Consider the following 21,971-nt stretch of genomic DNA (forward strand, 5'->3'; position numbering starts at 1 on the left):
TAGATTTTTAGTTAAAACAATCAGGAGATAAGAATGAGTTTATTTCATGTAAAGAAACTTGAATTAGAAACGAAGACCCAAGGCAGAGATCTGGGGCAGGATGTAATATTTCCCGATAAAGCTGGAGTAGAGGATGAGGATTAGAGTGCAGTGGTGGGTTCTCGGGGTTCGTAAGTCAAAAGTTACTCCTTGCCCATGTACTATTATTGATAGATAAAGGGACCTGCCTTTTGTGAAACCACCACCCTCTGAAGATGCCAACATGACCAAAGCCATTCTGCTTTTGAAGGGTTTAATGTTGTTTGGTTATTAGTTTTTGGAACTTTGAAACTCTGACAGTTTCTTGCCTCAGTTTCTTCATTGTCTAAAGAAATGTTGTAGTTATCCATTTGGCAGTTGATCTCTTCAGCTTCTCAGGACACAATGATGTATACTCTACTTATAGAGTGTCCTGCTGTCGTGGCTTAGCCTGTCTGGCAACTTAGCACCACGCAGCCACTCGCTCACTCCTCCATCCCCAGTGGGATGGGGAGGAGAAAATATAACAAAAAGCTTGAAGGTCGAGACAAAGACAGGGGAGGGATCACTCGCCACCAATTGTGGTCATGGGCAAAACAGGCTCGACTTGGAAAAAATCAATTTAATTTCTTACCAATCAAATCAGAGAAGGATAATAAGAAATAAAGCCAGATCTTAAAAACACCTACCCCTCACCCTCCCTTCTTCCCGGGCTCAGCTTTGCTCACAGTTTCTCTACCTCCTCCCACACAGTCGTGCAGTGGGACGGGGGATGGGGACTGCGATCAGTTCATCACACGTTGTTTCTGCTGCTCCAGGAGGACTCCTCACACTCTTCCCCTGCTCCAGCGTGAGGTCCCTTCCCATGGGAGACAGTTCTCCACGAACTTCTCTGACATGAGCCCTTCCCACGAGCTGCAGCTCTTCATGAACTGCTCCAGCGTGGGTCCCTCCCACGGGATGCAGTCCTTCAGGAACAGACTGCTCCAGCACAGGCTTCCCATGGGGTCTCTGCCTCTTTCAGGTGCAGCCACCTGCTCCGATGTGGGGTCCTCCATGGACTGCAGGTGGATCTCTGCTCTGGCACACCTCCTCCAGCTCCATCTTCACTGACCTTCGTGTCTGCAGGTTGTTTCTCTCACATCCCCCTCCTCTCTCCGCTGCAGGTTCTTCAGTTTTTTTTTTTTTCCCTTCTTAAATATGTTATCACAGAGGCGCTGATGGGCTCAGCCCTGGCCGGAGGCGGATCCAACTTGGAGCTGGGGAAGCTTCTTGCAACTTCTCACAGGGGCCACCCCTGTAGCCCCTTTCCCACTACCAAAACCCCACCACACAAACCCACCACACCTCTGTATGTTTTTCCATTGCGCATTGACCTGGGTAAGATGATTGGAATGAGAGGCAGCAAAACCAAGATCCTGCGGACTTCTGGCTTGACTGCCCTTGAGCACACATGTCACGTTTCTTCTCGCTTTTCCTAACTACATAATTACCTCAGGAACTTCAAGACTAAATGTTCAAGAAGCTTAGAAAGAAAAGGTTAATAGTGGTTAAAAAAAAAAAAAACGCGCCTTGAAATTTTTCCTGTGTCTGAGGAGCCGCTGTAAGTGGCTGTTCCATTTGAACAAAGGCCTTGGTTTCTGTCCCAGGGAAAAGTCTTTGAAAAAGCTTCCATTTTCTGTTTGGTTTTGTGAAGATGGTCAGGTTTGCAATGCACAGAAGCGACGTCTGCAGCTGCCAATTCCTGCATAGTCACAGCTCCCAGGCCGTTAACACCACTAAGAGTCTGTAACCACAGGAGGACAGGGATGCCCAGCGCATCCAAGGGCGTGAATGAATGGTAGCTGTAGTCAGCTGCTCTTTCTGCCAGCTATAAATTTCCCACATGGGACCGTGGATTAGGGAAAAAAAGGGATCCAGGCTCTAAGAATAAAACTAGGCTAGGAATCCCATCGTTATTCCTCACTTGTTCAAGGAGGATGGCATGTTGAGTAGATAGATGTGACGCTATAGCATCTTGCAGATCTTGCAGCTAGCTACAGTGCATACTTTTATGGATCTGAATGTTGGGTTTATGGCAATATATTACAAGACAAATACAGAAACAGAACAGACTTCACGTGCTTCGCATCCAGGTCTGTAAGGAGAAAACACAACTGCATCTTGATGTGTCCGTTACTTTTTATTTATAATAAACATAACGGCATTGGATGAATGCCACTTCTGGTAATGGCATTTAGATTCTTTGCTGTGGCTCCTCTCCTGTGCTCTGAACACTTCAAGTGACAATTTATAATCTGCAGCTTCCTATTGCACTTAAACAAGCAGTTCCTCTGTAAATTTTCGGGCTGCTGCCTAAGGTGGGAGACTCCCAGAACTAAAAACTGAGAGCCAATGTCTTTGGGAGCAAAAAAAAAAAACCCCAACCCCACCACCAACGAAAATCAGTTGACTGTTTCTAGACAAATATCAAACTATGGTATTTATTGCCAGGGAAGTAGCAAGTGCATAATTACATTACAGAGGAAGCTTGCTCTTTCCACTTGGCGTGCAGCTGGAGCAGGCACTGGTTGCCACAGCAACAGGGAGATGGCTAAATATAGCCTCCCTGGTGCTGGACCACTTAAGGTAGAATGACGGGGAGGTGTGAGGGTGTGGGCCTGACTCTCTTTGTAGTAACCAACTTTTTTTTTTTTTTTCCCCCTCCATTAATTGCACAGTTGAGTTGGATGGAGCCAAAATTTCTTTTTGCTGCACTGGTGCTCGCATAGTTCTTCAGCTCCCTCCCTACAAACACTTCTTTGGAAGCAAAATTGTAATTGGAGCAATTGGAATTGTTCCTTCTACACGCATGCTTCTCGGTTTCCTTTTTATCTGGAGGTTTTAAGTTAGGAGTTTTTAAGGCTAGGGCTGCTTTCTTTACAAAGAAAAAACCACAAACCACAAAACCCACAGTGGCATTGGCCGCTTCAAAGAGACCGATCCACGCAGCTTCTGCAAGGGGCTGCTATTAGTTTGTGATGTTTCCAAGAGGGTTTTCTTCGATGGGTCAAACCATCGATTCGCACCGAGATGATGGCCACCACATCTGGCACACTAGCCAGATGCTGTGACCTGTATTTTACAGCCTGAATGCCAGCCTTTTAAAGCTTTGGTTTATTTTATAAGCACGAGGCTTGTGTTTATCCTTATAAATACTTACCCTTTTTTTTTGAATCCTGTTAAGCTTTTATCCTCAATTAAGTTTTGTGGCAGGTGCTCCCGTAGTCTGAATATGGGCAGAGCACTTCCTTTTATTGGATCTAAATTTCAGTCTTTCGTTTCGATAAATGTCATCTTTCTTTTGTCTTCTGAGAGGATAAATCAAGATCTTGATCTTTGTCGTTCATTAGGCTGTATACTCTTAGCATGGCTGCTCTTAATAGTCTCTTCAATAGCTAAGCTGAACCAATATTTTCACCTGATTGATGTATTTGGGGTTTTTTTTGTGGTTTTTTTTTTTTTCTTTTCCCATTTCTTAAATCATCAGGTTCTTTACATTTCTGTCCTATATTTGTAGCCTGTAATACAAGATTTCAGTGGTGGTGGATCTGTCCCTGCCATTCCCACCATCCTGTTCTTTGGCTGGTTTTGGTGAAAGCTGCACAAAAGAGAACTCCTTGTGGACTTTGTTCAGGTTTTCCAGGGAGCAGATAGTTGATTTAGAGGCCTGGAAGGTTTGTGATTAATTTGTGTTATATTTTCTTTAGTATGCATTGTTGGTTTTGTTGATGTTGGTTTTTTGTCTGCCGTTTTGTAGCCTGTTCACATTGCAGTCTGAGCTCTTAAAAAAATTCCTTATAGTGTTCTCCAATCTGGTAATCTCTTAAAAACTGCATGAACACTCATTTCACTGCTAATCCCCGTTTGAGCTCATGAATAAATATCACAAGCACCACCTGTCTTGATACGAAAAACTTCTGGCATCCGCTGTTAGCCCTTTGCTGTAGTGAAAATTCGTGATTGATTTGTGGTCTTATTTTCTCCATACTACGTGTTTTTGTCCACTTTACTGCTTTATTGCACCAACCAAGCCTTGCAGATGACTCCTGAAAAATACAACAAACTTTGGCAAAGGTGTTTGAAATCCTGAATGCCTGAAATGATTCTTTTCTGCCACATCAGCCATCTCATTTCTAGAGGTGAATCAATCGCAGATTTAATTTACACTTGTATGGTGGCAGAAGCCACGTTAGTTTGAATCTATTGTCATGATTTTCAAAGAGTTATATCGTTTTAATTTTTAATGGTCACTTAAACTCAACCGTTTGGTTTGAAGATGGTTACTTGAATCACTGTGGCACCAGCATCACAGGGTGATGATGTTCATCCTAGATGAGCAAACATGGCGAGAAACTCGTATGTGAATCTGCAGGAGTTGAGCTGGGTGATGCCAACCTGCATGAATGTTCTCACTCTGCAATAAACACAACGTACTTAGTGTGTTCAGGTAAACCGGCTTGAATTTACTACAGGGTAAGAAGAAGCAGAAATGTGTCTTTTGCTGTGTTGGACAGTCTGGTAGCACCTTCTAACAGCATGCTTGCCCTCATTTGCTTGAAGCTTTTAAAACTATTTCTTCTCTCTACTTAGCACTGAATAATACATCTCTTTTTGTAGGTAAAGCGAGTCTCAGAAGTAGACGTGCTCAAAATCAGTCAGTGGGTTGGGAAATCTGGGAGTGTTGCATGTGCAGGTAGGACAGAAAGTTTTAGAAGTGCTTGGCAGAGCAGGTGGTAGCTCATTTCAGACTGATACCCTTACCAAAATATTCTTGTGGAATACCTTCAGTGCTACTGTAACGCAGCTGTAAACCAACTCTATTGAGTTGACTGCCGTGTTGGTGTTGGTTGACTACCGGCTTGATATGAGCCAGCAGTGTGCCCAGGTGGCCAAAAAGGCCAATGGGATACTGGCGTGTATCAAGAATAGTGTGACCAGCAGGAGCAGGGAAGTGATCCTGCCCCTGTACTCGGCACTGGTGAGGCCGCACCTGGAATATTGTGCCCAGTTTTGGGCCCCTCGCTTTCAGAGAGATATTGAGCTCCTGGAGCGAGTCCAGAGAAGGGCGACTAAACTGGTCAAGGGGCTGGAAAATAAAACTTATGAGGAGAGGCTGAGGGAGTTGGGGCTGTTTAGCCTGGAGAAGAGGAGGCTGAGGGGAGACCTGATTACAGCCTACAAATACTTGAGAAGGGATGGTGGGGAGGTGGGGGAAGGGCTCTTTACATTAGTATTGGGTGATAGAACAAGAGGAAATGGGTATAAGCTTAGTCAGGGGAGATTCAGGTTGGATGTTAGGAAGTATTTCTTCTCTGAAAGGGTTGTCAGCCACTGGAATAGGCTGCCCAGGGAGGTGGTTGAGTCCCCATCCCTGGATGTGTTTAAGAATAGGGTGGATGATCTACTTAGGGATATGGTTTAATGGGGATTAGGGACGGTTGGACTGGATGATCTCTAAGGTCTTTTCCAACCTAGAAATCTATGAAATCTATGAAATCTATTTCCTGTAGTCATCCACTGAGTATCTTCCATACTGTATGAAAACATTTCTGTGTTGGAGCAGTAGATTCAGATACTTCTGACCTTGAAGATCCATCACGAAGTAACGTTTAGATGATGAAAGGGATTATCAAAGTGTGAACTATATAACAAACTTATGTTGCCATTTCTGCCACCTCAGCTCGAAATTTAGAAGTTGCCTTTTGGACTTGTACTAGCTTCACTCAATTGGTCTTGCATAGTTTAGCCCATTGTGTGTGTGTATATATGTATGGAGCTGGATTCTCTTACTATATTGACCTTGGAGTTGTTCCTGACTTACACCAGCTGCTTGAATTCTTACATTGTGCTTAAAGTCACTTTAGTAAATTCCAATTTAGGATTTGATTGGGGTTTTTAAACAGATCTTAATCTCAGTTGCATCCTAAAGGTTTTCTTTAGGCTTGCAGTAGCTTTCTGAAACAAGAAAGGTGTTTCTTTTATTTCATGATAATGCCTTCACTGCCTTTCAGATCAAAAGGGGTAATCTTGAATATTTCCTCAGCTGCTGGGATGTATCCAACTCCACTGCTGACTCTTTACTCCGCAACCAAGGTAAGTGTTCTTTTCCACGCTGAAATCAAGTGTCAAACATAAGCCAACACTACAGGAATAAATGTTTTGGTGTCCATCTAGTGGTGCTTTTGTGAACTAAAAGTACTGGTTTTTCTAACTTGCATTTTTCCAATAGTGGAAGCTGGAAGGTTGAGAGAAAAATGAGTGCAAGCTATTAATCATGGCCCTTTGAGCCTGGTGGTCCAGCCAGTTTTCAGTCTGGCCAGCAGTTTGTCCTTTCAGTACGTACCTGCTCGACTTCCAAATGAGAATGCTGCAGAAGATGGTGTCAAAAGCTTTACTGAAGTGAAAATATATCTATATATAAATATATGCGCACACATACATATATACTTTATATATACTAAAAATCTGTTTCCTTCATCTACAAAGCTAGTCCACTCCATTGCAGAAAGCAATTTAGGTGGCCAGACACTGTTTGCTGTTGGTAAATCTGTGTTGACCATTTCTGATGCATCTTCTTGTCCTTTATGTGCTTGGAAGTGAATTCCAAGAGAAGGACTCCATGATCCTTCCACAAACTGAGTTAAAGCTCATGGGATCATTCTTGCTTTTTCAAGGAGGGATATGTTAGCCCTCTTCCAGTTGCCAAAGACCTCCCCTAGTTTCCATAATTTTTCAGATACAGTAGGCAGCAGACTTGTATACATACAGGCTAGTTCTGAGTGAATCCATGGTGGCTCCATGGATTTGAATACATCCAGCTTCTCTGAGTAGTCCCTAAATCGTTGCTGCCTCTGCCTGTCCCTTTCATTAAATAAAACTGGTGCATGCAGAGGCATGTGAGGAGGCTTCGGCTGTGCAAGGACAAGAGAATTGTTGAACAGCTTAACCTTTTTCTGTCCTTTATGTCTTGATTGTCTCCCTCATTCATCAACAGACCTCTCATTCCTCTGAAATTCTTCTTGGAACTACTGTACCTGTAGGATCCTTTACTGCTACCCTTAATGTCCCTTCCTAGTCTTCTCCTAGTTTGGATTTTATTCCTAAGTACCCAATTATGGTTTATGTTTCTCTTTTGCTACTTTTTGTTTCTATCTCTCATACTCATTTTTAGTTCATGCAGAAGATCCCCATTTAGCCAAACACTTTTACTGAAATTTCCAGTCGTCTTCCACAACAGGCTGGTTTATTTTACCAGTTTGTAAGTTATACTCTAGATCTACATTTCACATTAAATTTATCTACTCTGATTTCTCTTTGTGTCACTGGTACAGCTTTGTCTTTCTGCAGTTGGTCTTATTTTTTTTTCCAAAGATGCTTATAGAGGCTTCTAAAATGTTCCCCTGAAAGATGTTCACTTCTGTGAAGGCAGAATATGGATACACAGTATAGAAGTGAAGTACACAGGATAAAACTCAGTGCAAGAGACATTTGCACCGGTATTAGAGTATGGCACTACAGCTTTTTCAGGTGCACCTGGTAATTACCTGACATCCTTCAAGGATTTCAGAACCTCAACAGGATGAAGAAACCTTCAGTAGTGTCATTCATGTCAGAACAGACCTACGTTTCCTCTAGACTCTCAGTAACATCTTCATATTTCCAGAAAGGAATCGATGCACGCTACTTCATTCATACTAAAAGAGGGGATATTTAAGTTTAGAAATCACAAAAGCCTGAATTAGTTTTAGCTGATAAAATTTGCTCATGAAATAGCCGTTTCCTGAGAGCGCAGTTCTTTGTTTTAATACAAAAGGTCACTTTGGTTGTGGCAGTGCCTTCAGCTTTATGGAATGAAGTGAGCTTCTGATTTTGGTGATAATATGCCTTACACTGCTTTCGTTAGTCTCTTTCTTTTTTTTTTTTTTCCAATGAGGATCTCAAATATTTCTTCCCCTCCCCTTGAGAAACTCAATTACAGGTGGAGTAACCTGCCTATTCCCAGCACTGCTCATCTTTTACCGCAGCAAGATTAGTGAGCATGAAAGTGACTCCCTTAATGTAGCTATAGAAAGACTGTATCTGCAATTTCTAGATTTTTTTTTTTTTTTTTTTCCTCATCTATATAGAGGGGGTTTAAAGCATAATATCCTTCAGGTCTAAGTCAATGGCTTTGGCTAATTACCAGGAACAGATGCAGTCCAACTCTGTAACCTTCCCGTGAGGAATTCCCTATTTTACAATGAAACAAGACGCTTTTAAAGGAATCATAGGTTTTATTTTTTGACAGGTTTAGCTAGCTACGTGCGTTAATACTAATGAGAAGTGAAATATGATTCCCTGTCCTCCCCTCCATGTCTCTTTAGTATTTGGATTTGTTACCAGGTAGCCACGGAGAAGAAATTTTCTTGCTTGCAATGCTTATCTACTTATTCAGGGGACATTTACTTAGCGAGTGTTCTTAAGACTGTTTTCACATAAAGGTGGTTGGAGGGCTTGAACATCTGGAGGTAGAAAACCCAACTTTTCTTGAAATAAATTCTTCAAGAAGAACAACTCCAAAGCGTGTTTGAATACTGGAAGTTGCTTTTTCCTCTCATGTAAAACAATCATTCTCTTTATTGCAAGCTCTTTGTAATCAGTAGAGATGATAGTCTTTTTATGCTGTCTTTCTGTATTTTGAGCAGTAACTGATTTCAGGACTCTTGTCGTGTAGAAATAGTTAGAAATTTGAATGCTCGAAGCACTTTGATTAACGCAATAAACACGATACAGGTTCTTTTAATTATTTTTAATAGATTATTTCTATACTCTGTGCAGTTATCACACATACATCTGGCAACTGCGTTGAGGGACTACACGAAACTATTTGCATGTCTATGGAAGTGCCTTACTGTTGCAGCAGGATGGCTAGCTCACTTGAATCATTGCTGCTAGACCAGACTTTGAGCCTCATTTGTGTTGAGTGCTGAATTTCATTAAGACCTTATACTCAGGGATAAGCTTTTTTGGTTTAATGAGCCTCCTTCTAGCCTGTACATGCAACTTGAAGAATAAAAGGACCTATCTACCACACAGCAAAATCTAGTTTTTCTTTCAGATCTTGTGTACGCTCAGAAGAGCGTCTATAGAAATAGCCCAGTGGCGTGGGAGTGTTTCTGTTGCTTCTTGTATAGGCTGAGTTCAGTGGGATGACCTCGATGGGGAAAAACACTGTGCACTGCAAACTTTTAAGAGCTGGCTTCAGGTAGGACTTCTGTTGATCCACTGGTGACATGGTGACCAACGGAAGACTGTAAAGCAGGTGCGATACTAGAGCTTTGCTGTTGGTTCTGAAACAACTGCTTCTTAAATACTTGAATTAATTTGTTTAGTATTTATTTTAGCTTCAAGCATGGATAAGATGGTTTCATTCCTTCGGTTGAAGGTACTCCATTCATCCTACTTGGCTGTATTGTTTCACTAAAACAAGAAGCCATAGTAGAACCTGATATTTTTTGTCTCACTGGGCTTGCAGGAAGGAAAAAGTGGAAAGGTGGTTTAGAAGAACTTGGGGAGGGGGAATCTATGCTGGCTTGAGCTGCTGAGTGGCCTTGGGTTATTAGATCAGTGCTTTTTCAGCATGGTTATGGAGGCAGCTGTATCAGATGTGAGAGCACCTTGAAGGCAGGTACTAGCATCCACCTTTTAAGCCTTTTCACTTCCTTTCACTTCTTTCTTTAAACTTTTAGTCTTGTAATTTCTAAACGTTACAGAAGTTTGGAATAGAATCTGTGGAGGTGGATTCAGGACCAGGAAGAAGTATCACCATAGAGTAGTGTTTCTTAAAAGTGTAAAGGCAGAAGATAAAGTATTTAAACATTATGTTTTAAAAGCTGTGCACAAGACAAACCTACTAAATCACTCTTTAAAAAAAAAAAAAAAGTCTAAGGAGGTGACATAAGCGGTGAACAATATGAGCATACAAAGTCTTATTTTTCTTTTTTATCCAGGCTTTATGTACCAAATCTAGTTCCTTTTCCTTAAATTAAAAAGGGTTTTATTTGTTGAGACTGAGCCTCACTTCTGTAAAAATGCTTTAAGCATAGGGTTTCTGTTCCGTTGGCGTTGCTCCAATGTGCAAAGTTTCTTTGAAAACCTAAGGTTTTTCACTTTGAAACCAGGAACTCTATAATACTACTTGAAATACACTTACAAAAACCTGCAAACTATAGTTTCCATTTTCATGTGTAGCATGCTGCATGTTTCCCTTCTTTTATTTCCAGGCTTTTGTGGATTACTTCTCCCGAGGCCTCCATGCAGAATATAAGAGCAAAGGCATCATTGTGCAGGTGAGTAGAGTTTGTTTCGTGTTAAGTGTGGTTACCACAGCAACGTTGGTGTCTTGGTAACAAAAGGGAATCAGCATATTCTCTTATTCATGAATACGTGACACAGATTAAAGATAAAAATTTCCTTTGATCCCATTAGCAGCTTTCTTAAATTATTCTGAAACAATGCATCTTGAAGCAACAAAAAACATGGGGTTTTTTTTTTTTTAGCTGCTGGTGGTAATTGAACCTTTAAGTTTAACATATTCCATAAAACTGTATGCAACTCTGTAGAATACATCTTCATACAACTTCCTCTACTGGAATGCACTTCTGGAGTGCATTTGTACCGAGATTCAATAGGTAACTGCTCAAAAGACTGGAATAGTAGCAGTCTGCAGTGCCAGGGAATCAACTGCTAGTGTAAGCATAGTAGCAAGAACAAACAAAAGCCTCAAAGACCCTTTGTATGTAATGGATTGATTTAATTTTCTTTAGTACCGAGTTTCCACATTACTAATGAGTCTTGCTTTTCCCCCCCCCCCTATTTGTTTACTTTCCATGGTTTTAATTATTTTTGATGGGGCATAAAAGCAAGCCACGCCAGTGTCTCACTGCTTGATGGGATTTTGCTTTAATATCATTTCTCACATACTCTTAGGGTTTGTTTCCAAAGTGTAGCTGGAATTTCCAGCTTTGATTGCTGGAAATACTGAGTTTTTCATTACTTATTACACCTGTTGCTCTCCAGAGCAGTAGTCAGTTTGCTAAAGGTGATGTAAGGGCTTACCTGTAGTGTGAAGACAGTGGTGTATCTTTTTTAAAATCAGTTGGAGATCTACTTAAAACAAAAGATTAGCCTATGTCCATGCCTGTCAATCCCTAATTCTGTATGGTGGTTCTCAAAACCTTCTGAACTTGGGAGGTTCTACCAGGAGTGAGGCAGAAAGTTGCCTGCCTGGTGTAGTGGAGGGTGCCCCTGTCCATGGCAGGGGGGTTGGAACTAGATGATCTTTGAGGTCCTTTCCAACCCAAACCATTCTATGATCATTTGTGTAAACATGTAGAGTGAGAGGACAGCTTTTGTTCCTGGCTAAAACCACGGAGCAGTTGTTGCCAACTTAAGGCTATGGTACTTTTTTGACGTGCTAAATTTTTTTTCCCCCTTTATGCATACTTAGCAAAAACAAGAACTTGTCACCAGCAGATGTCCTGCAGTTCAGCATCCAAATGTTTAGTCCCAGAAGTTTAGTATAATGTCCTGTCCCAGTTCCTGAGAGAGGACTGTGTTGGGAAGAAAGACAATTGCTGGGTGAGCTTTTGCCATGCAGCCACTGACCCTTTAATGGGAACCTCATTGAAATCTAGATTTAAACCATACACTAAACATAGAATCATAGAATCATAGAATGGTTAGGGCTGGAAGGAACCTTCAAAGGTCATCTAGTCCAACCCCCCTGCAAGGAACAGGGACATCTCCAACTAGATCAGGTTGCTCAGGGCCTCGTCCAACCTGGCCTTGAACGTCTCCAGGGATGGAGCATCCACCACCTCTCTGGGCAACCTGTTCCAGTGTTCTACAACTCTCATGGTAAAAAAATTTTTCCTAATATCCAACCTGAATCTACCTCCCTCTATTTTAAAACCATTGCCCCTTGTCCTATCACAACAGGCCCTCCTGAACAGCCTCTCCCCATCTTTCTTGCAGGCCCCCTTGAGGTACTGGAAGACCGCTATAAGGTCACCTCGGAGCCTCCTCTTCTCCAGGCTGAACAGCCATCTTAAAGGATGCTGTTTATTTTGGAGTCTGTTGGCAGTGGAGAGGAAGCTAGCATAGGTGCTCCCTGAAAGTATGGTCACTGCTACTGTTACAGGCCTTATCAAGGACAGATTAGATGACATTAGTTTTACACTGGTCACAGATGATAGCTTGCAGCAGAGCTCTCACAGCATAAGTTCTCCTTAGAGTGCTTCGTGCTGTGCCCTAGCACCCTGGGATGTACCTCCAGCTGCACCAATGAAGGAGGCACAAAAAGGCAGCACTTTGAACAGGTGCAGGTTCAGCATGGAGTGGTTTGTGTGTGCTTTCAGTTCTTGGGTGGATTCAACTGGAGCAACTTTCAGTGGTTTATGTCTCCTTGTTGCTTTCTCTTCTCACAGGGCTTTCCAAGTCTTTCCCTGATTTCAGCTCCAAACTGTCCTGCGATGGGTCAATTTTTACTGCAAGTTCCTTACAGCTTTCTCTTCACTTTTACCCTTCTGTATGACTTCTGTCTCCCCAGCGTGGTTCTCATATTATTACTTGCAGATTGAGCTTCGTTATCAGACCGCTGTTCTTCTGATCCGTTTCATCTACACGCAACGTGGCTTTCTCTTAATCAGTGGTCACAGTCTCCAAACGAGACTGAAGGAACTAGTAGAGCATTTCTCTTTTCTACATCAATAAGATGAGGTCTTCTGGTAGGATTTCTTTCCTGCTCGAGCCTACCTACAAAATGTGAGGCATGGGCTCCTTCAACATGCAGCTTCACTGCCAGTAGAGCTGGGTGTGATTTCTTTTTTTATTTTTGGGGGGGTGTGGTGTGTGTTGCAGTACCGTGTCCAAGCTCTTTCTCTGTTTTCTGGTGTTGTCTCAGGTAAAGCTGCTGATAGTGACCTCGGTGTGAGAGTATTTAGAGACAGATACTAACAGGAGGAAGAAGTGTTACATCTTTGAGGTGCTTCGTTCCTGTGTGCATTTGCAACCAGGCAGCCTCTTCCTCCTCCCCAAATTTTGCTTAAATAGTGCTCCTGGTTTGAGAGGAAAACGAAGGAGCAGCAGGTTCTGCTCTCTTATGACTATGGAGTACTTATTGACACTGAAAAGGTAAATAACCCAGGAACTCATGCTTGGCTAAAAGCATTAAACACTGTATGAATGTAGATAGCACGGGAAGGATTTTTCTAGCTTTGGGATATGGAAAAGCTAGAAAAAAGTTTTCAGCATCTTACATTTTTAAAATTATAAACAAATGAAGAATTAAATCTGGCTTTCTCTATCAACAGTGATGTTTTCCTGCGCAGAATTTCACAGGTGGTGGTAAGCTGGCTTTGTGTAGCTCCCATGTTGGCCAAGGGTGCTGAGTTCCTGACAGCGCTGCTTTTTTGTCCCTAAGTGTAGACAGTGAATTGTCACTCTGAGTTATGTGGGCCTGATGACCAAAACTGTCACAGTTTCAATTTATTATGCTAATTTTATTGCAGTCCATGTCCTTGTCATCCTGTTCCAGCCTAAGTCACTACAAACCACTAATGAATATTACAAGCGCCTTCCCGCAAAGACTAGCTGACTATCTCCTTCAAGCCCTTAGGAAATCCATCTCCTTTAGACTCTTTGAAGTTCATCTCTCTGACCTTCAGAAACAGAATGCTTTTCATTCCAGACTTGCACTTCCAGTTGAGATCACCATTTAAAACAATTAACTTTTACCTGCCGAGTGCCACTGGGTGAGAAGCAGAAACAAAGCACAGGTGGGATTTCACCAATTTCTGAAGTTCTACCTAAAGTGTATCAGTTTTGCTCGAGTAGATTGCCTTCTGTGCAAGCTTAGTTTTGATGGTATCTAGTGCTTTTATTGCCATGTAGACACCTTTAGGTGAAAAATATATATTTTTTTTCTGGCTGACAGGCCTGCTTAATTTCACAGAAGCAGCACAGTAATAGCGTAGGCTAAAATTCCGTGTGTGTTTACACGGAGAGAAAGAGAGAGGCAAAAAGAAAAGGAATGAGGAAGAAAATGAGAAGGACTTCTCTCAAGACATTTCGGTAAAATCTCTCCCTGAAGTGTTTCTGCAGACTCTTCAGAAACTTTTTTTCTTTGTATATGTCTAAAAATACTACTTGGTTCTTTACCTCTTTCTTTACTCCCTGTTTTTAACTTCAGTTAGCATTGGCATTTTCCCTCTACGCTTCATTACTATCCCAATAAAAGTACAACAGTGAAAATTCCCACTACCTGTTTTCTTCTACTATATCAACTATATAAAATACCAGATCACAGAATCATGGAAGTGTTTGTTTGAAGGGTTCTCTAGGAAGTTTTGGGGTCGAACCTCCTGCTCTCCTAGTGTTAGCAGTGATCCCACTGCTAACATGAGGTCGTGGACTAGTTGTGGCTTTGTCCAGCCAAATCTTGAAAACCTTCAAGGGCGTGGGGATGCTGTGACCTCTTTGGAAAACGTGTTAAGAGTGTTGCACTGCTCTCCTAGCAAAGGGCTTTTTGCTTGGTGTCCAGTCTGAAAGTTCACAGCCAAAACTGACAGTTTTGCCTCTTGTTGCTTTATCTGGCGCTTCCAAGAAGAGTTTGGCTCTCGTCTTCATAACTGCCCTGGAAATAACTGTAGGCAGGTGTTGGGTCACCCTCAGCCACCTTTTCACCGCACTGAACAAGCCCAACTCTCTCTCCAGGTATTCAGAAAAGTGTGCTGTCACCAGACTAATGGCATTGTCTTCCTCCCAAGTTTTTTTAGCTTTCTGTGCAGGTCAGCTTCGGTTGTTGCAATTCTTCCATTTCCCTTTTATGTCCCCATCTCCTTTTCCCCACAGAGAAAGGGAAAGAGACTTCTTTGGAAACACTCAAGAGTTCAGGTCTTTTTTAAAAGTAAGGTGAAACAGGTGATAAAATTGTGTGAACAAGTTCTTCTGACTGTTTGGGGCTTATTTGCATGTAAATGTAGCATAATTAGAGGTTTCTGTTCGGGACCTGAGACCAGTTCTTGCATCCATACAACATCCAAGACCCCAATTCTGACTGCTGGCCAATTTTAAAAAGCATCAGAGCTGTAAGCACTAGCAAATGTTTTACGAGAGCAAGAGACATCGTGTTGACATAAGCTACTTTTAAGGCATGTTTTAAAACTGGAGAGCAGGCTAGTCTTTCCCTGGATAAACACAAGGAATTTTCTATACAGTTCCTTGCTCAAGTAGTGTGTGTTTATATCTGCCTGAATACAAAATGCTAAAAGATTTTAGGCAGTGAAAGATTTTTTTTTCTTTTTTTTAATCATCATGCCAGTTTTAGATATGGTTCATGAATGTCTGAGATCCTTGTGGGGAGGAAGAGAAGGGGAAAACTAATTTAATGGATTCAACAGGTCTCTTCATAGCTGTTAAAATACGGCACAGTTAATGAGAAGATGGTAAAACTTTTGTTTCTGAAATTAAATACTTGCCTTTTTTCTAGAGAGCATTTGGAAGGAAAAAGAATGTGTATACTGTTTTTCACTTTCAGGTGGAGTTTGAGTGACTCTAGTCCTACATACCTTTGTTAGGATTGATGTAAATTTTCCTCTCTTTGTTTTAAAGGTATAGACTAGAAGAATTTGACTAGACTAGACTAGAATTTGACTATAGACTAGAACTGCTCTGACACATGCTCAATGATGGGTGGTCGAAGCCCAGGGGTGAGTAGCTTTTGAGATGGAAGTGTGTTTTGGTATGATAATGACATTCCAATGGCACTGGAACAGGTTGCCCAGAGAAGTTGTGGCTGCCCCATCCCTGGAAGTGTTCAAGGCCAGGTTGGATGAGGCTTTGGGCAACCTGGTGTAGTGGAGGGTGTCCCTCCCATGGCAGGGAGGTTGGAACTGGATGATCTTTGAGGTCCCTTCCAACCCAAACCATTCTATCATTCTATTCTATGATTCAATGAGCAAAGTTCACCTAAAGGACAAGAATTTTGCAACTAATTAAACATTGACATGGCCAGATTGCTAGATAAATGCCCAGCTAGGTCTTGGTGACCTGACTCCATTCACCATCGTTGTTGAGGCAGCAGTTGCGATCCATCTTCCTCCACAGCTGTGCAGTTCTCTTTGCCAGCTGTTCTCTATCCCTGGTAACAGGGATGAGCCGTGGTACCTTTGTACCACTATGCTCCCCATTCCAAGGATGTTGTACGTTCTGTTCAGCCAGCGCTCTGTGTGGGAATGTCGCCGATATAATTTGGTAGTGAATAAGCAGCTTAGAGTTGTTTGGGTTTTTTTCTCTTTGTAAACCACCAAAATACAGATTCAGTTTGAAACTGTAATCTGAAAAATGGATGAGGTTCACATTCTGGAGCTGAAACTAGAACTGGTGGTTTTCTTATCCAAGCGTTTGTAGCTTTTGGTGGTTTTAAAGGCGATGGTGACTGCTTACACTTCTGAAATTCAGGGCTCCATATTTCACTCTCCATTTGAAGGTGGACGCATTCAGTATATTATCAAAGTCCTATTTACAGAGAGAGGTGCACGGTTTTAAAGTTCTAAAGTGAAGGAATGAGGGGACATAGCAATGTCTCCTGTTTACGGTGGTCGAATTCCTGTGGAAATGGGCACAGCCATGGTGTGGGTAAGTGGTCAATGAGAGTTCAACTGGTCCCATCCCCTGTGCTATGGTTCCGAGAGCGTGATAGTAAAGCTCATGTTTCTGAGGTCAGGTGTGTGTGACCGTTGGTTGTTAAGAGACTAACATGGGGAAGCAGATTTCCAAACTGTAACTTACCCAAAAACGCTGAGCTTCAAGATGGTATTCTCATTTTGAGATCCGTTAGTGTAGCAGAAGTGGACGCAGACTTTTCAGATATCTGCTGATGCATAGAATCATAGAATCATTTTGGTTGGAAAAGGCCTTGAAGATCATCAAGTCCAGCCATAAACCCAATGCTGCCAAGCCCACCACTAAACCATGTCCTTAAGTGCCATGTCTACATGCCTTTCAGACATCTCCAGGGATGGCGACTCAACCACTTCCCTGGGCAGCCTGTTCCAGTGCTTGACAACCCTTTTTGTGAAGAAATTCTTCCTAATAGTAAATCTAAACCTCCCCTGGCGCAACCTGAGGCCGTTTCCTCTTGTCCTATCACTTGTTACTTGGGAGAAGAGACTGACACCTCACTACAACCTCCTTTCAGGTAGTTGTAGAAAGTTATAAGGTCTCCCTGGAGCCTCCTTTTCTCCAGGCTACAAACAACCCCAGTTCCCTCAGCTGCTCCTCATGAGACTTGCGCTCCAGACCCTTCACCAGCTTCGTTGCCCTTCTCTGGACACGCTCCAGCACCTCAATGTCTTTCTTGTAGTGAGGGGCCCAAAACTGCACACAGTATTCGAGATGTGGACTCACCAGTGCCAAGTACACTGGAACAATCACTTCCTTAGTCCCGCTGGCCACACTATTTCTGATACAAACCAGGATGTTATTGGCCTTCTTGGCTACCTGAGCACAATGCTGGCTCATACTCAGCTGTCAACCAACACCCCCAGGTCCTTTTCCACCAGGCGTCTTTCCAGCCGTTCTTTCCCAAGCCTGTAGTGTTGCATGGAGTTGTTGTGACCCAAGTGCGAGACCCAACACTGAGCCTGTTGAACCTCATGGTTCTTGGCCCATCGATCCAGCCCATCCAGAGGCTTTCCCTCTAGAGGCTTTCTACTCTGAAGCAGATCAATGCTCCCGCCCAACTTGGTGTTGTGTACCCAACTTGGTACGCTCAATCCCCTCGTCCAGATCATTGATAACGACATTAAACAGAACTGAGCCCTGGGGAACACCACTTGTGACTGGCCACCAGCTGGATTGAACTCCATTCACCACAACTCTCTAGGCTTGGCCATCCAGCCGGCAGTTTTTTACCCAGTGAAGAGGACACCTGTCCAAGCCAGGAGCAGCCAGTTTCTCCAGGAGAATGCTGTGGGAAATGGTGTCAAAGGCTTTAGCATAGTCCAGATAAACAATATCCACAGCCTTTCCCTCATCCACTGAGCAGGTCAGTTTGTCATAGAAGGAGATCAGGTTAGTCCAGCAGGACCTGCCTTTCATAAACCCATGCTGACTGGGTCTGATCACCTGGTTGTCCTGTACATGCCACATGATGGCACTCAAGATCATCCAAAACCTTCCATAACCTTTCCCGATACCGAGGTCAGACTCACAGGCCTGTAGTCCCCAGAGCCTCCTTCTGGCCCTTCTTGTAGATGGGCATCACATTTTCTAACTTTCAGTCAACTGAGACCTCCCTGGTTAGCCAGGACTGCTGATAGGTGATGGAAAGTGGCTTGGTGAACACTTCCACCGCTGCTTTTTCTGTTTCTTTCAACCATTGCTATAAAAGCCCAGTAACTGTGCTCCATTTCTTGATCCTTTCTTGCGTCCTTGAGATCTTACACTCTGGTACAGATAGGTCCTTCCTCTGAGCCCTCCTTTGAGTTACAAGGTCAGTGTTCCAAGTCTCTTGGCCTTCCCTTTCCTTCTGCTCAGTGTTCCAAGTCTCCTGGCCTTCCCTTTCCTTCTTCTTCCTCCCTTTTCTTGTTTCTCTCTGTACAGGTGCCAAATAGAGGAGCTGTTACTCAAGTATTAAATCATAGAATGGTTTGGGTTGGAAGGGACCTTTAAAGGCCATCTAGTCCACGTTCCCTGCAGTCAGCAGGGACATCTTCAACTATCAACAACTTCAATCAGGTTGCTCGGAGCCCCGTCCAGCCTGACCTTGAATGTTGCCAGGGATGGGGCATTTACCACCTCTCTGGGCAACCTGTTCCAGTATTTCACCACTCTCATCATAAAAAAAAGTCTTCCTTTTATCTAGTCTGAATCTCCTCTCTTTCAGTTTAAGGCCATTACCCTTTGTTCTATCACAACAGGTCCTACTAAAAAGTTTGTCCTTGTCTATAAGTGCCCTTGAAGTACTGGAAGTCTGCTCTAAGGTCTCCCTGGAGCCTTCTCTTCTCCAGCCTGAACAACCCCAACTCTCTCAGCCTTTCCTCATAGGAGAGGTATTCCATCTCTGATGTTTTTTGTGGCCCTCCTCTGGACCCACTCCGACAGGTCCACGGCTTTCCTGTGCTGAGGACTCCAGGGCTGGACGCCATACTCCAAGTGGGATCTCACCAGGTTCCATGCCTCCTTCCCAAGCAAACACTGGGGCTTTGCTGCAGAGAAGCAACAGTTCAGTTCCTAGATGGATCTGTAAGTTAATCTGAAAGCGTTCTCTGCTTAACGTGATCTTCTCCTACATGCAGAGTGTCCTGCCGTATTACGTGGCCACAAAAATGTCGAAAATCCGCAAGCCGACCTTCGATAAGCCCAGTCCCGAAACGTACGTCAGAGCTGCCTTGGGCACGGTGGGCCTGCAGACCCAGACCAATGGGTGCCTGCCCCACGCCTTCATGGTGAGTGACCTTGGGAAACGTGAGGATCTGGTACGTTCCATGGAGGTGTTTATTATGGAAGAAGAGTAAAGAATAATTTTGAATATTAAATATTTTTGGTCTTTAACTTCCAATCTGGTACGTTCCATGTAGGTGTTTGTTATAGAAGAAGAGTAAAGAATAATTTTGAATATTAAATATTTTTGTTCTTTAACTTCTGATCATAACTTTCTAATGTTTGTGTGTGCTGGTAACTGATTTTACTTAATACTGGCTACTAAAAGCTGCGACTTTTTTCCCCTTGTATTTTTTTAGGGATGGTTCTTCTCTCTTTTACCTGCACCTGCTGTCACTTATATACTCATGAAGGCAAACAAACAAGTACGGGCTCATTATTTGAAAAAAATGAAGGAGAAGTAAGTTGGAGGCAACGTGATCTTGGAAGCCTGGGACTCCTGCAGGTTCCATACTCGTGCTGCAGCACCAAGGAGACCTAATGTTTTAAACATCTTCAATCGTAGGTGTACTTTCTAACCAGGGAAACAGTCTTGTTTTGAGGATACAGATGAAACAAGACTGTTGACTTCTAATTCTGATTTAAAAATAGGCTTTAGTTGTTTATAGATGCTGGGAGGGGGGAAGTGCTTTGGACTAAAATTGCACTGTGCTTTAAGAAACGCTTACACGGACTTGACCAGACCTCGTGGTGTTCAAGAACAGCTTGGTTATGTAGTGTCCATCACATCTATGTGTGCTGCTTGTGGGTGAAGGACAGAAAACCAGTAGTTCTCACCTATTTCCTGGACAGGTGGGCAGGAGTGGGAAGGGACCGTGTTTATTTCAAAAGGTAACCCAGCACTTGACAGACCAGAACTTTTTTCCCAGCTCAGGTTTAGGTACTCGCAAGGACCCTGCACTGTCAGGCAGCTCGTGTGCCGCTCCTCTTACACTGTCCAGTGCGCTTTTGGTTGGGAACTTGGGGAAAACGGGCCGAAAACCAAAATGCCTGTGATTGCTCATCTATAAATATATGCATAAAATAACGTGGCAAGAAGTATTTAAATTCTTGGTTCTTGAATATGGATTCTAACTTTCCAGTAATATGTAATCTTTACGATTTGTAATAACGTTTTTAAAAGCTCAGTGCCTGCTTTTTGTCATAGGTGGTGATAACACAGTGTAGATAAATGTCACAAGTGGTGTGTTACGTGCTGGTTGCTGTGTAAAAGATGATGGGTGCTTTAAATGCAGAGCTTGAAATGAGTTACTTTCCTTGTTAGCAACGATGGTTAAATCCTGTCTAAGGACGTACCAGTCTGTCTGTTTGGTGAGGCCCTTTGAAATGTGAATCCTGAATTTTTAAGACAGCTTTAAAAATGAGAACCAGTCAACTTCTTTAAACGTAGAACATTTTTATCTTAACTGTGTTTAAATTAACTGAATTGTTTCAAAGTTCTGTTCCGAAACAGAGTGCTCCAGTGAGGCTGAAGTTACTCAACTCCAGCAGACAGGGATGAGAGTGTATGAGAGTTCTGCATTGCTGTTGTCTGTATTTACCTACACTTGAAATAAAGATTTTTTTTTTTTGGTCTCTAACATTCCTTTTGATAAACATAAAATGTACTGAAGCATACGAGGCTAATCAAATTGCAAATTTGCAATTTGCAAAAAATATTTGCAAATCAAATACAAGGCAAAACAGATACCAATGTTTCCTGCAGTGTTTCCTATGGCTGAAGAGTGAAGGTTATTTTCTGTCCTTGATGATGATTTCCTTGAAAGAATGATTTCAAGCTCTGATTTTGAAGTGTAATATGTTGTACTGAGACATGATTTGGGGCTAACATTTCTGTACATTGAAAAAACCTGAATACCGATGCAATGGTGCTGATCAAATCTGAGATGCGGATCCTATCCCATAGTTTTCTTAATTTTTTTGGAACAGGGATGGCGAAGTCAGTGGTAAAATTCTGTAAGAGCACACGCCTTGGTTTGCTCTGGATCTAATGTGGAAGCGTTGGACTAAACACTCTGTATGTTTGTGACTTTGTAAAACAAATAGAATGGAATTTACTCTGAATCCTTAATGCGTTGGTTTCTTCCTTAAAATGTTTGCCTGCACGGTCAAATGCCTGATCGTCCGCTGTCGTAGATAATAATGCAGTGAAAGTTACTGTGTTTCTACATCCTAAAACTAAAGCTTTTATTAATCGGTCTGCCTGGCTGGTGTCTATTTTGCAGTGCTAATATTTCAAAATCACTGGAACAGAAAGTAAACCGTTAATTAGAACTGTTAATTAAGCTATTAATAAGAAATAGTTATTTCCAAATAACAGTTTTCTAACTATTGGAAGTGTTTGGAAGGGTATCTGAGAGGAGAACCTGGCAATGGCTTTAAACTGAAAGAGGGGAGATTTAGATTAGATCTAAGGAAGAAATTTT

At 42.5% G+C, this 21,971-nt stretch overlaps 1 protein-coding gene across 1 annotated transcript in view; it reads left to right on the plus strand.

The window, feature by feature from the left end:
* HSD17B12 (hydroxysteroid 17-beta dehydrogenase 12) overlaps positions 1-21,638 on the plus strand; it is a 94,445-nt gene extending 72,807 nt beyond the window's left edge. The window contains exons 8-11 of the mRNA XM_086612823.1: positions 6,072-6,153; positions 10,323-10,388; positions 19,401-19,550; positions 19,845-21,638. Coding sequence (XP_086468949.1) covers positions 6,072-6,153; positions 10,323-10,388; positions 19,401-19,550; positions 19,845-19,949 — 403 coding nt within the window. The 3' untranslated portion in view covers positions 19,950-21,638. The remainder of the gene's footprint in view (positions 1-6,071; positions 6,154-10,322; positions 10,389-19,400; positions 19,551-19,844) is intronic.
* The last annotated feature ends 333 nt before the right edge of the window (positions 21,639-21,971 follow it).

This window comes from Tauraco erythrolophus, chromosome 6 (genome assembly GCF_009769465.1).
Source record: "Tauraco erythrolophus isolate bTauEry1 chromosome 6, bTauEry1.pri, whole genome shotgun sequence".
NCBI lineage: Eukaryota > Metazoa > Chordata > Aves > Musophagiformes > Musophagidae > Tauraco > Tauraco erythrolophus.